Genomic DNA, 12968 nt, shown 5'->3' with positions numbered 1-12968 from the left:
CAGCAGGTAGGGAAACTGATGCAAAATCCTATTCCCTAGGGCTAGGGACTATGAAGGGAGAAGATGGGAAGCTGCTGTGGCTCAGAGGCTGCATGGGCATCTACATGGGCAGATGGTGAGGCCAAAGCCCCTGATTTTGCTGCACCTCCTGCCCTGGTCAGGACTGGCTCAGGCATTAGGGCAGGCCCAGCCAGGGCAGGAGCCTTCCTAGATACACTTGTGGGGAGCTGAGCAAATATGGCAGGGCTGAAACCTTGCTTTCAGGGGCCCCCATGTGGCTGGCAGGGGCAGCTTTCAGAAGCTAGACTGGAGCCTATTACTCCCCAGATGGAAAGTTCAAATTCCTTAATACAACTCAGAGCTCATCACAACGTCACAACCCTCCTCTCTTGGCTCGCTTCCTCCTTAAGAACTCTGCGGCGATCCCTTCAGACCAGCTCGAGGGATATTCCACAGGTTGTTAATAGGGCTAGAAACAAAAAGCGGTTGGTGTTTCTATGATCTAATTTGTTGGGACAAACGTAATGTTAAACTCAAACATTTCTGTAGGATTTCCCAGAGCTTTTACTATACTAACATTTACTGTAACTCTTCAGGACAGGGTATGATTAAGTATTTCCCACATTTCTTTGGTCATAGAACCTGTTTTTGTGAGGAGCATTTCATGGGACAGCTGCTCTGAGAAACAGTTTGGGAAGGGCTGTGTTGGTCCCATGGAGGGGCTGGCTGTTTCCGAAGCAGGCCACTCTCCCACTTCCATCACCTTGCCTGGACTCTTTTCTTATTGGGAGGTGCCTTTCCTCTATCCATCTGAATTTCTTTTCTTCCACCAGTGTCCAGCTTGCCTTTCACCATGGGCCTAATGATGGAAATTGACAGTTATTTTGTATCTTCAAACAGAACCAAGAAAATCCTCTGAGCTTCATTCATATGGGAATTTTTTTTTTTTTTTTTTTTTTTGAGATGGAATTTCACTCTTGTTGCTCAGGCTGGAGTGCAATGACTCAATCTCGGCTCACTGCAACCTCTACCTCCCGGGTTCAAGAGATTCTCTTGCCTCAGCAGGAGTATTACCATAATCCCAAGTAGCTGGGATTATAGGCATGTGCCACCACACCCAGCTAATTTTGTATTTTTAGTGGAGATGGGATTTTATCATGTTGGGTAGGCTGGTCTTGAACTCCTGACCTCAGGTGATCCATGCTCCTCGGCCTCCCAAAGTGCTGGGATTACAGGCATGAGCCACTGTGCCCGAACGATATAGGAAGAATTTTTGAGGGACTAAACTAATCTCCATAAATAGCAATGCACTTAGGAAATATATTTAAAGGGGAAAAAAACTCATAGTTTCACTCAGTCATGTTCATAATTTTTAGTGTTTGGGTTTTTTAGCATGTAATTTGTGTACATGGTTTTGGTTTCTGTAAACTTGCATAGGGGTTTTCTGGTACAAACTGGAAAACCTGCTAGACAAATTCTAAAACATCTGTAATACTTGTACATAGTTGTTGTAACACTATGCCCACACATAAAATTTGATACTACTTTTTCGATTAATGTTACATAATCACTTTCCATATTGCTACATAGTCTTTGTAACCATTTTTCTTTCTTCTTTTTTTTTGAGATGGAGTTTCACTCTTTTTGCCCAAGCTGGAGTGCAATGGCGCGATCTTGGCTCACTGCAACCTCTGCCTCCCAGGTTCAAGCTATTCTGCTGCCTCAGCCTCCCTAGTAGCTGGGATTACAGGCACACGCCACCACGCCCGGCTAGTTTTTTGTGTTTTTAGTAGAGACGGGGTTTCACCATGTTAGCCAGGCTTTTCTTGAACTCCTGACTTCAAACGATCCTCCCACCTCAGCCTCCCAAAGTGCCGGGATTACAGGCATGAGCCACCATGCCCACCTGCAACCATTATTTTTAAGATTGCTACCACTGGATAGTTCCGTCATGGTCCAACTTTTGGATATTTAAATTGATCCCTGTGTGGCTAACAGGATTGTTTCCAAAAATGTTGAAAATTATATAGTTCCCTTAATTCCCCACCTCTAACTATCTTTTTGGGTTATTTCTTTAGGAGCAGATTCCCAGGAGTCATATTACTGAGAATCTAGAAATCTTTTGTAAAGTTCTTGTTATATTGCCAAATTGCTTCCCAAAAGAGTTGTTCTAAACCATAATTTCACCAGCAATGTAGGGGAGAACCATTTTTATGCTGCCCTTGTCAGAATTGGGTATGAAAACATTTTAAAAATGATTTTGGATAAGGTGAAAATTATATATATATATATATACACACACACACACATATAGTTTTTTTTTTTGAGCCAGAGTCTCACTCTGTCGCCCAGAGTGCAGTGGTGCGATCTCGGCTCACTGCAACCTCCATCTCCCAGGTTCACGCCTTTCTCCTGCCTCAGCCTCCCGATTGGCTGGGACTACAGGCACCCACCACCACACCTGGCTAATTTTTTTGTGTTTTTAGTAAAGACAGGTTTTCACCATGTTAGATAGGATGGTCTCAATCTCCTGACCTCGTGATCCACCCGCCTCAGCCTCCCAATGTGCTGGGATTACAGGCGTGAGCCACCGCACCCGGCCTATTTTAATATATTTTAATTTGCCTTTCCCCTCACTTGTAGTGAGCTTAAACATTTTTTCCTTTTCCTAGCTGTATTTCTCCCTTTGTTATTCAGTTTTTTTGTCCATTTATCTACTGGGGAGATGGGGAGTGATACCTCTTTATCAGAGTTATTTGTATTTTAAATGTAACCATTTGCCATATTTTAATGACTTTTCCATTAAATAATTCTTTTCATAAAAAAATCTTTATATATCTGTTGATATTTTGTGATTTTTATTGCTTCTAAGCTAATGCAGATTTTTGGATATTATTCAATTTCGTTTTCTTCTATTTAGGTTATTATCTGGTTTTATACTTAACTACTTATTTTCAAATTGCTAACCAGTTTATCCTAATAGTATTTACTGAATTCCTTCCCACTCCTACATCACATATTAAAATTATTTTGTGCCTAAATTATTTATAGTATTTCAGTTAGTCTTCCTATAATTACAATTTGAACCATCAAAGTAGGTTTTAATAGTTGGCAGAGCTAGTTCTTCATAATTCTGTTTCAGAATTTTCTTTGATATTTTTCCTCAACATTTTAAACATTTTTGTCAAGTTTCAGTGCAACTGACTTTGGGTTTTTATTTATTTAAAAACTGGGCCATGCCAAGTGCAGTGGCTCACGCCTGTAATCCCAGCACTTCGGGACACTGAGATGGGTGAATCACTTGAGGTCAGGAGTTTGAGACCAGCCTGGCCAGTGTGGTGAAACCCCATCTCTACTAAAAATACAAAAATTTGCTGAGCATGGTGGCATACGCCTGTAATCTCAGCTACTGGGGAGGCTGAAGCAGGAGAATTGTTTGAACCCGGGAGACGGAGGTTGCAGTGAGCCAAGACTGTGCCACTGCACTCCAGCCTGGGCAACAGAGACTCCATCTCAAACAAACAAACAAACAAACAAAAACAAAAAAACGCTGGACCAGGCATTGTGGGGGTTTGGGAGGCTGAGGCTGGAGGATCGCCTGAGGCCAGCAGTTTGAGGTTACAGTGAGGTATGACTGTGCCACTGCACTCCAATCTGGGTAAGACCCTGTCTCTGAAAAAACAAACAAGCAAACCCCAAAACTCTGGCTGCAAAAGTAGCACATATTTCTTTGAAGGAATAAAAGGAAAACTTGATAATCCTACCACCCAAAGATGTTTTAAAATCACTTATGTGGTACTCAGTTATGTGCCATGCACTGTTCCAAGTGCTTACAAATATTATAATAACTCCTTTTGTGTTTATAACAACTGTCTGCAGTCAGTAGACTCATTTTCCAGTTTAGGAAACTGATATTACACCTTTTCTACAGATGAAGAAACTTGCCCAGGGTGCCCAGGCAGTCCGCAGAACCATGCTTTGAATCAGGGCAGTGTGGTTCCAGGGGCCTGTACAAATCAAACCACCCTGACTCTGCCATTCCATCAGATACATTATTCATGTTTTGGTGTATTTGCCGCCAATCTTGTGTAAAGTGGGTTGTCCCTGTGCATACTTCGTGTAATCTTTTGGCTTAACAGATGTCATGAACACTTCTGTATCATAAATCTTTCCCAGCATGATTTTTATTAGCTATTTAATATTTCTCATATTCATGTAGAACAATGCACTTAACCAATTTCTCATTTTTGTAATAATTTTTTTCCCGTTTTCCCCTGTAATAACACTGCTGCGATATATATTTTTTTCTTCTTTTTTTTTTTTTTTTTTTTTACTGTTCTAAAGATACTCTGGCAGAAATGTATGTTCCTGAGGCTAAATCTTTTCACACATCCACAATCATTTTATTATAAATTCCAGAGCTGGAAACGCTGAGTCTAATGTTAAATAAATACATATATATATATAGAGAGAGAGAGAGAGAGAGAGTTTTGTTTTTGGAGACAGAGTCTCGCTCTGTCGCCCAGGCTGGAGTGCAGTGATGCAATCTCGGCTCACTGCAACCTCCGCCTTCCAGGTTCAAGCCATTCTCCTGCCTCAGTCCCGGGACTATGTATCTGGGTATCTGAGTCCCAAATATCTGGGACTACAGTCGCGCGCCACCACACCCGGCTAATTTTTGTAATTTAGTAGAGGCGGGGTTTCACCATGTTGGCCAGGCTGGTCTCGAACTGCTGACCTCAAGTGAGCCACCCGCCTCAGCCTCCCAAAATGCTGGGATTACAGGCGTGAGCCCCCGGGCCTGGACTGTTACATATTTTAAAGGCTTCTGATCCATATTGCCAAAAAGTCCTCTGGATCGATTTGCAGCTGTATCCGCTGCTCCATCTGCAGTATACGAACGTGCTCCACCTTACCCACACTGGGTCATTAAAAGAACAAACAAAAATAAGAACTTGATTGATTTGGGATTTTAAAGGAAATGCACTAAAAATTCTTTAATTCCACCATTCACCGTCTACCATGGAGGAACAGCCCATATGCACGGAGAGACAGCTACGTAATTCACTGCAGCATTGTAATACTGAAAAATAAAAATGAACGAAACGTTCCTTAACCGAGGAACGGCCGAACGACCGGCGTCTCCACTCCGCGGAACGTTCTGCGAGCGCTAAGGGGAAGGCGGGAGTACAGGTTTTGGAGCGGACGGTGAGAAAGGCAAGCTCGCGCCGCCTCTCTGTGTTGGCAACCCGGCTGGTGGTCAAGTTTCGGCTTCTGGGGCCAGCTGTCGGTCTTGGCGAGGGACATAGATCCGGATTCGCATCCTGACCGGCCAACCGACGCTGGTCGAGGTGACCACGCTTCTGGGCAACCGCACCTGCAGTCCGCAGGGGACCCCGCCGCCTTCTCCAGGGCGTCAAAGAGGCCGGACCCTTGGGTGCTAGGGCTCCTGGGTGCCGGGGCCAAGTTTCCGAGTGCCGCTCTCAGCAGCGCACCAACCGGAAGTGGCCGTGTTGTGGCGGAAGGAGGCGATTTCTGGGAGTAGCCGGTGCTGAGAGAACCGTGGCCGGCAAAGATGATTCAGGCGATTCTGGTTTTCAACAACCATGGAAAGCCGCGGCTAGTCCGCTTCTACCAGCGTTTCGTGAGTGCGGCCCGGCTTCACCACGCCCGTTGAGGGTGCCCACTATCTCTTCTTTCCTCTTTGGCCTCTGGGCGCCCGGGGGCACCGCTCCTTGGTCACCTGGGGCTCCTGCACCGTGCATGACCCTCACCCTTCTTAAGCACTTAACCTGGGCGCAGGCCGGTGCCAGGCATTCTGTCTCCCGCCCTACTGCCCTCGCTCTTTCTGACCCTTTTCTGGATCCTGCATTTCTGTGCCATTTTGTGACATTTTCCCTTGGGTCTCTGGGAACGAGATAGAAGCGACAGTGGGGAGTGTGCCTCGTTGAGAACTTGAATGATTGAAGTCACGTTCTGTCATCTTTTTGGTTGTTGACCACAGTTTCATGAGGAAGAAATATTAAGTTTCTGAAAGTTTTTGTTATAGCCAAAGGGTCTGGAAAAGTTCTTTATTTGGAATTATTTTGCTTCAGTGTTGGCTGGGACTTTCCAGAGACTAGATACCCTTCACTCTGTAGGGTTGAAGAAAATTTTAGTTTAAAAGTGGAAACATGATGAGAAATTATAAATGCTGCTGCATAAGGGCTCAATAAGTGATTACGTAAATTTGAATTTTCCCAACACGTTCCTTTGCAAACACATAAACATCAGTATTTGCTTCCTATCTTCCAATATTTTATTTCTTCATGGCGGGGTTTCAAAATGTTACATAATTGGGGTACTGGCCAAACTGAAGAGGGGAGTCAGAAAACGTATTCCGGCTTCAGCTCCACCTTTTCTACTCTTGCGTCTATTGACAAGTTAATAAACCCTTTTCAGACTTAAATTATTCTGTCTTTTGTCAATTAGAAATGAAAAACTAATTTTACTCCTTCATAAGATTTTTAAAGCTAGATTACATTTAATTAAGTAGATTACATCGAGGTAAAAATATGAGTATTCAACATAACTATTTGTATTTGCATTTGTGTGTATACAGATTCCCCCCTAGTTTTTTTCTAGGTAAAACTAGATAAAACTAGAGATAAAACTAACATGCCATACTATTTACTTATTTATTTTACGTTATTTACTTACACAGATGAAGTCTTTCTATGTTGCCCAGGCTGGTCTTGAACTCCTGGGCTCAAGCAATCCACCAGACTCAGCCTCCCAAAGTGCTGGGATTACAGGCATGAGCCACTGTGTCCGGCCCCAGTTTACCTATTTAAAGGGGACAGTTCAGTGTTTTTTAGCACGTTCACAGAAGCTGCACAACCATCACCACAATCAATTTTAGATCATTTTCATCACCCCAAAAAGAAACCTCTGCCCATTAGCACTCATTGCCTATTTCTCCATGACTGTCCCAGCCCTAGAGAGTCTTTCCCTCTAAATTCGCCTGTTCTAGAATGGCAAATGGAATTTGACTATTCCAGAGTGGCAGATGGAATTTGCCTACTCCAGAGTGGCAGATGGAATTTGCCTATTCTGTTGCATATAAATGAAATCATAAATAAGTGGGTTTTTTTGTGTCTGCCATGTTTCATGTAATATAATGTTTTCAAGATTCATCCATGTTGTAGCATGTATCTGATCTTCATTTCTTTTATTGCTGAATAATATTGCATTATATGGGTATGCCATATTTTGATTGTCTGTTTATAAGCTGATGTTTCTACTTTTTGGCTCTTCTAACTAATGCTGCTATGAACATTCTTGTGCAAGTTTTTATGTGGACTTATGACTTCATTTCTCTTGGTTATATACCTAGGAGTAGAATTGCTGGATCATATGGTAACTATGGTGAACATTGTGAGAAACTGCAAACTATTTGACAAACTTTCCAAGTGGCTGCACCATTTTACATTTCCATCAGCAATGTATAAGGATTCCAGTTTCTTCACATCCCTGCCATTCGTTATTTATTTATTTTTTGATTAAAGACATTTTAGTGGGTATAAAGTGGTATCTCATTGTGGCTTTTTTTTTCCCCCCGAGACTGAGTCTTGCTCTGTCTCCCAGGCTGCAGTGGCGTGATCTTGGCTCACTGCAACCTCTGCCTCCCGGGTTCAAGTGATTCTCCTGCCTCAGCCTCCTAAGTTGCTGGGATTACAGGTGCCCGCCACCATGCCTGGCTAATTTTTGTATTTTTAGTAGAGATGGGGTTTTGCTATATTGGCCAGGCTGGTCTTGAACTGCTGACCTCAAGTAATCTGCCCGTCTTGGCCTCCCAAAGTGCTGGGATTACAGGTGTGAGCCACTTCACCTGGCCCATTGTGGTTTTGATTTTAATTTCCAAAATGACTAATGATGTTGAGCATCTTTTCATGTGCTTATTGACCATTCATGTATCTTTGGAGATCATAGGATTTTTATAAGACCTCATGAGCTCATAGATGAAAGTACCTTGAAAACTACAGAGTACTAAAATGATATGAGGGGTTATTAAAATCACTGAGGCATGTAAGCAATTGGTAGTTTACCTTTTTACTGAACTAGAAATTAGGTAGCCTCATCATTTCATACCATTTCCCACTGCTGCCACTTCCCCCAGAGTCAGATAAAAGGCTTTAGTTCAAAAGATGTGTTTTCAGTTTTAAAAAGTGCTGATGTTTAGCATGTTTCGTATTTTGCAGTATATAGACTTAGTTCCTTACAGCATCCTGTCATCTGTGAGCTTTGTTCTTTAAATGGAAATGAGGAAAATAGTGATTGATTTACTCAAATTTGTAGTGACCAATGATTAGCAAGTTTTCATTCATTCAGTAAATACTGTGAGCCATTCCATACCCATGTGAGTCAAAGTAATTTCCCCACAATTATGTTTTCCCTGTTTTTTCTCCTCTCTGTTTCTTTTAAATAACCCTTTCAAAGCTAAATTCAGGGCTGTAGAAAAAAAGGGATTAAAATTACTTGAACCTATTTTCTAACTCTTGGGGCAAGTCCAATTTAAGGTTTTCTTATGCTTTGTTACTCAAAGTGTGGTCCCCAGACCAACAGAAATGGTATTGCCTGGGTGCTTACTAGACTTGCATCTCAGGATTTAACCTATACCTGCTAAATCCGAATCTGTATTTTAACAACATTCACAGCTGATTCATTGCAAATTATTTGAGAAGCAATGGTCTAGAGCTTTAAATTATTTTCTGTCTTAATTGCTGGTTTCTCCCTCTCGTTACCCTTTTTAACCATACTTCTTCTGAAACTCATATGTATAATTAGAAATCAAAGGTGAGTTATCAAAGTGATTTCATCAGAGTTGAGCTTTCTTATGCACGTAGTAAGTGAAAAAATAAGGCCAGACATGGTGGCTCACGCCTGTAATCCCAGCACTTTGGGAGGCCAAGGCATGTGGATCACCATGAGGTTAGGAGTTCAAGATCAGCCTGACCAACATGGTGAAACCCCATCTCTACTATAAATACAAAAATTAGCGGGGCATGGTGGCACATGCCTGTAATCTCAGCCACTGGGGAGGCTGAGGCAGGAGAATCGCTTAAACCCGGGGTTGGAGGTTGCAATGAGCTGTAATCGCACCACTGCCTGGGCAATAGAACAAGACTCAGTCTAAAAAAATAATAATAAAACATTTTATTTGTAGCTCTCTGATTGTTCAAAATTTTAATCTGTGATCTATTTTTCTCAATAATACTTTGTTGATGAGTAACACAGCATCTTATATGTAGTATCTATATTACCAGTACAAAAGATGGCAGCTGTATTTGCCAATACAACTTTTTAAAACATTTACATGATTACTTCTTGACCTTTTTTTTTTTTTTTTTGAGATGGAGTCTCACTCTGTCGCTCAGGCTGGAGTGCAGTGGCGTGATCTCAGCTCACTGTAACCTCTGTTTCCTGGGTTCAAGCAATTCTCCTGCCTCAGCCTCCCAAGTAGCTGGGATTACAGGCATGTGCCACCACGCCCGGCTAATTTTGTATTTTTAGTAGACATGGGGTTTCTCCATGTTGGTCAGGCTGGTCTCGAACTCCTGACCTTGTAATCCACTCCCCTCGGCCTCCCAAAGTGCTGGGATTTCAGGCGTGAGCCACCGTACCTGGCCCACATCTTGACCTTCTTAAAATGTTAGACCTGTTGAGATTTATTATATACTTGTCACAGATGTTTTCCAGGGGAAGACAAAATATTTCAGGATCAGGCCTTCTAGTTATTCTCTGACTTTGTATGAGAGTTTATCAATGTTCCTTTTCTTGTTTAAATATCAGCTTACCTATAGGACAGTAATGGTTAGTGACTTAGATATTTAGGTAAAATACCCTATCTTAATTCCTGTATCAGAGCCTTGTCACCCATTTTTCATAGATTCACTCTTATTTTTTCCTCATCATTTTTATCATTTCTAGAAACAAGTACTAAATGTTTAGATGTTCCCAGCTTAGAAACACTTCTTCCCTGTCCATCCCCATGGATGGGATGTAGTTTTTCAGGCCTGCCCACTGATTCACTTATCTTTTTGTTCCATAGCCAGAAGAAATTCAACAGCAGATTGTTCGAGAGACTTTCCATTTAGTCCTCAAGCGGGATGACAACATCTGTAACTTCTTGGAGGGTGGAAGGTAAACTGTCAGCTTCATTTTTCTCCCCATATATCCACTTGTGAGTGCCCTTCATTATTGCATCTTCTGGCAGTACTCAAGTGTCAGGTGGATACTTGATGCAACTTTAACTGGTCTCACCATGATCTGCTCAGGGAGAGACACAATTCTCTCTGGGGGCGCAGTTCAATTACTGTGCTTCTGATATCGCTCATTTAGATGATCGGTCCCTGGGAGGATAGGCAGGAGAAAAGGTAAGGTAAGGTGGCTTTAGGTACCTCTGCCAAACTTGGTTGCCATTCACCTAGTAAGAATGGCCTGCTTCTAGCATCTGGCCTTCTCCTTTCCAGTGGGCCCTTTCTCATTCTTTGGCACAAGGTTCCTTTTTGATGTGTTTAATTAAGCTGTGGGCATTTAAATGTTTCCCATCTTCTGCAGTTTGATTGGTGGCTCTGACTACAAACTGATCTACCGACACTATGCTACCCTCTACTTTGTATTTTGTGTGGATTCCTCAGAGAGTGAACTTGGAATCTTGGACCTCATCCAGGTATGTGTAGTCATCTAATGACGGCAGCAACTTTAGAGAGTTTCCACGGGATTTTTGAGTAACCTTGTGTCCATCTCCTTATTGATACTGGTAAAAGTTGCCAGACGTCCACCAGGTGGTGCTCTGGGAGAGCTCCTGAGAAACCCTCAGCACTTGTAGATTTATTGGTTTCTATCTAGCCCTTGCACTGCCTTGGTTTTCATTTACAAACTTATACTTTTGGCCGGACATGGTGGCCCACAATCTGCTTTCAGATTGTTTTTATTACCTTCATGAAAACTGAGATGTGTAGGGACCCTAGCTTGGGAACTATTCATTTAGCATAATTTCATCATTTTATATGGAGATTCTAGATGAGCTTCTTTTAAGTACTTGAATAAGCCCATAGGTAGAAAACACTCAAATAGATGCTACATTGAAAACTTAAGTAACAACAATTGTGGAAAAGAAAATTCTATAGCTATAAAATGTAAATTTTAAATGCTTACAACAACAGGCCAGGTATGGTAGCTCATGCCTATACTCCCAGCACTTTGGGAGGCCAAGGCAGGCGGATCAGTTGAGGTCAGGAGTTTGAGACCAACCTGCCAATATGGTGAAAGCCTATCTCTACTAAAAATACAAAAATTATCCAGGCATGGTGGTGTGCACCTGTAGTCCCAGCTACTCAGGTGGCTGAAGCAGGAGAATCGTTTGAACCTGGGATGTGGAGGTTGCAGTGAGCCGAGATCGTGCCACTGTACCCCAGCCTGGGCAACAGAGTGAGACTCCGTCTCAAAACAACAATAAATTAAAAATAAATAGGCCGGGCATGGTGGCTCACGCCTGTAATCCCAGCACATTAGGAGGCCGAGGCGGTCAGATCACGAGGTCAGGAGATTGAGACCATCCTGGCTAACACGGTGAAACCCCGTCTCTACTAAAAATACCAAAAATTTGCCGGGCATCGTGGCGGGCGCCTGTAGTCCAAGCTTCGGGAGGCTGAGGCAGGAGAATGGCATGAACCTGGGAGGTGGAGCTTGCAGTGAGCTGAGATCGCGCCACTGCACTCCAGCCTGGGCTACAGAGTGACACTCTGTCTCAAAATAAATAAATAAGTAAATAATAAATAAATAAATGCTTACAACAAAATTTGTTTTCTTAAGATAAAAGTTTAAAAGCTAAACATATCTTGGAACAAATAAATTGAAATTTTGAATATATAGTTTTGTAAGATAATTAAAAATTTCATACATTGTATTCACGTAATTATACATAAAAGTATACATAAAGATGAACCCATCTAAAACAGATGCATCTTGGAGACAATTTTTAAATACTTTCTTAAAACCTGAGTCAGATTGGACATTGAGAGTCAGCATAATTGAAAGAGCTCAAGGTGGGGCGCAGTGGCTCATACCTGTAATCCTAGCACTTTGGGAGGCTGAGGTGCGTGGATCACTTGAGGCCAGGAATTTGAGACCAACGTGGTCAACATGATGAAACCCTGTCTCTACTAAAAATACAAAAAATTAGCTGGGCCTGGTGGCATGTGCCTGTACTCCCAGCTACTTGGGAGGTTGAGGTGGGAGAATCGCTTGAATCCAGGAGGCAGAGGTTGCAATGAGCCAAGATCGCACCTCTGCGCTCCAGCCTGGGCAACAGAGTGAGACCCTGTCTCAAAAAAAGAAAAAAAGCTCAAGATCTAACATCAGGAAATCTGAGTTTGAGTCATGAATCTACCATCTGAAAAGTGATATTAGGTTGTAGAATTCAAATGTGAGAATGTGCTTTATACTACTGTTAACTGTATGTAGCAGGCTATAGAAGTGTGTACATAATATGAGTTTATTTGAAAATTAAGGAAATATAGTGATAATGTATTTTAAAAATTGGGATAGAGTGCTTGCTTCATTCAGCAGCATATATTCTAAAAGTGGACCAATGCAGAAAAGATTAGCATTGCCACTGTGTAAGGATGACATGCAAATTGGTGAAGCATTCCATATTATAAAAAATAAGGAAAATTTTTTAAAAGAGAAAAAAAAATTGGGCCACAGTTATTAGAGAAAATGGACCTTTGAGATTTATATTAATAATACAAAAGACCAGTTTTATAATTTTTTAAAAATTATTTATTTATTTATTTATTTTTGAGACAGAGTCTTGTTCTGTTGCCAGGCTGGAGTGCAGTGGCACGATCTCAGCTCACCGCAACCTCCAACTCCCTGCTTCAAGCGATTCTTCTGCCTCACTCAGCCTCTCGAGTAGCTGGGAT

The 12968-nt window shown here is 42.1% G+C and overlaps 1 protein-coding gene, 1 long non-coding RNA gene and 2 other non-coding genes across 12 annotated transcripts in view; 2 read left to right on the top strand and 2 right to left on the bottom strand.

Moving 5' to 3' along the window:
- Nucleotides 1-1435: 1435 nt before the first annotated feature.
- Nucleotides 1436-1497, bottom strand: LOC114679821 (U7 small nuclear RNA). Its single transcript, XR_003731915.1, has one exon. It is a non-coding gene; the product is annotated as a U7 small nuclear RNA (small nuclear RNA).
- Nucleotides 1498-5511: 4014 nt separating this feature from the next.
- The window catches only part of LOC144330104 (uncharacterized), a 49973-nt gene continuing 42516 nt past the window's right edge, over nucleotides 5512-12968 (bottom strand). Inside the window, exon 2 of the long non-coding RNA XR_013395979.1 lies at nucleotides 5512-6571. This is a non-coding gene — a long non-coding RNA (uncharacterized LOC144330104). The remainder of the gene's footprint in view (nucleotides 6572-12968) is intronic.
- The window catches only part of AP3S2 (adaptor related protein complex 3 subunit sigma 2), a 61070-nt gene continuing 53630 nt past the window's right edge, over nucleotides 5529-12968 (top strand). For 7 of the 9 annotated variants that reach the window (XR_013395129.1, XR_013395130.1, XR_013395128.1 and 4 more), the window contains exons 1-3: nucleotides 5531-5644; nucleotides 10091-10182; nucleotides 10600-10711. Coding sequence is in view for 5 of the 9 variants with exons in the window: in XM_077937862.1 (XP_077793988.1) it covers nucleotides 5576-5644; nucleotides 10091-10182; nucleotides 10600-10711 (273 nt within the window). In the remaining 4 variants the exon portion in view is untranslated. 9 annotated transcript variants of the gene reach the window in all.
- Nucleotides 12597-12703, top strand: LOC114679777 (U6 spliceosomal RNA). Its single transcript, XR_003731886.1, has one exon. It is a non-coding gene; the product is annotated as a U6 spliceosomal RNA (small nuclear RNA).

Source organism: Macaca mulatta, chromosome 7, assembly GCF_049350105.2.
Source record: "Macaca mulatta isolate MMU2019108-1 chromosome 7, T2T-MMU8v2.0, whole genome shotgun sequence".
NCBI lineage: Eukaryota > Metazoa > Chordata > Mammalia > Primates > Cercopithecidae > Macaca > Macaca mulatta.
Note: the sequence above shows the minus strand (reverse complement) of the source record. Positions and strands in the feature narration are given on the sequence as shown.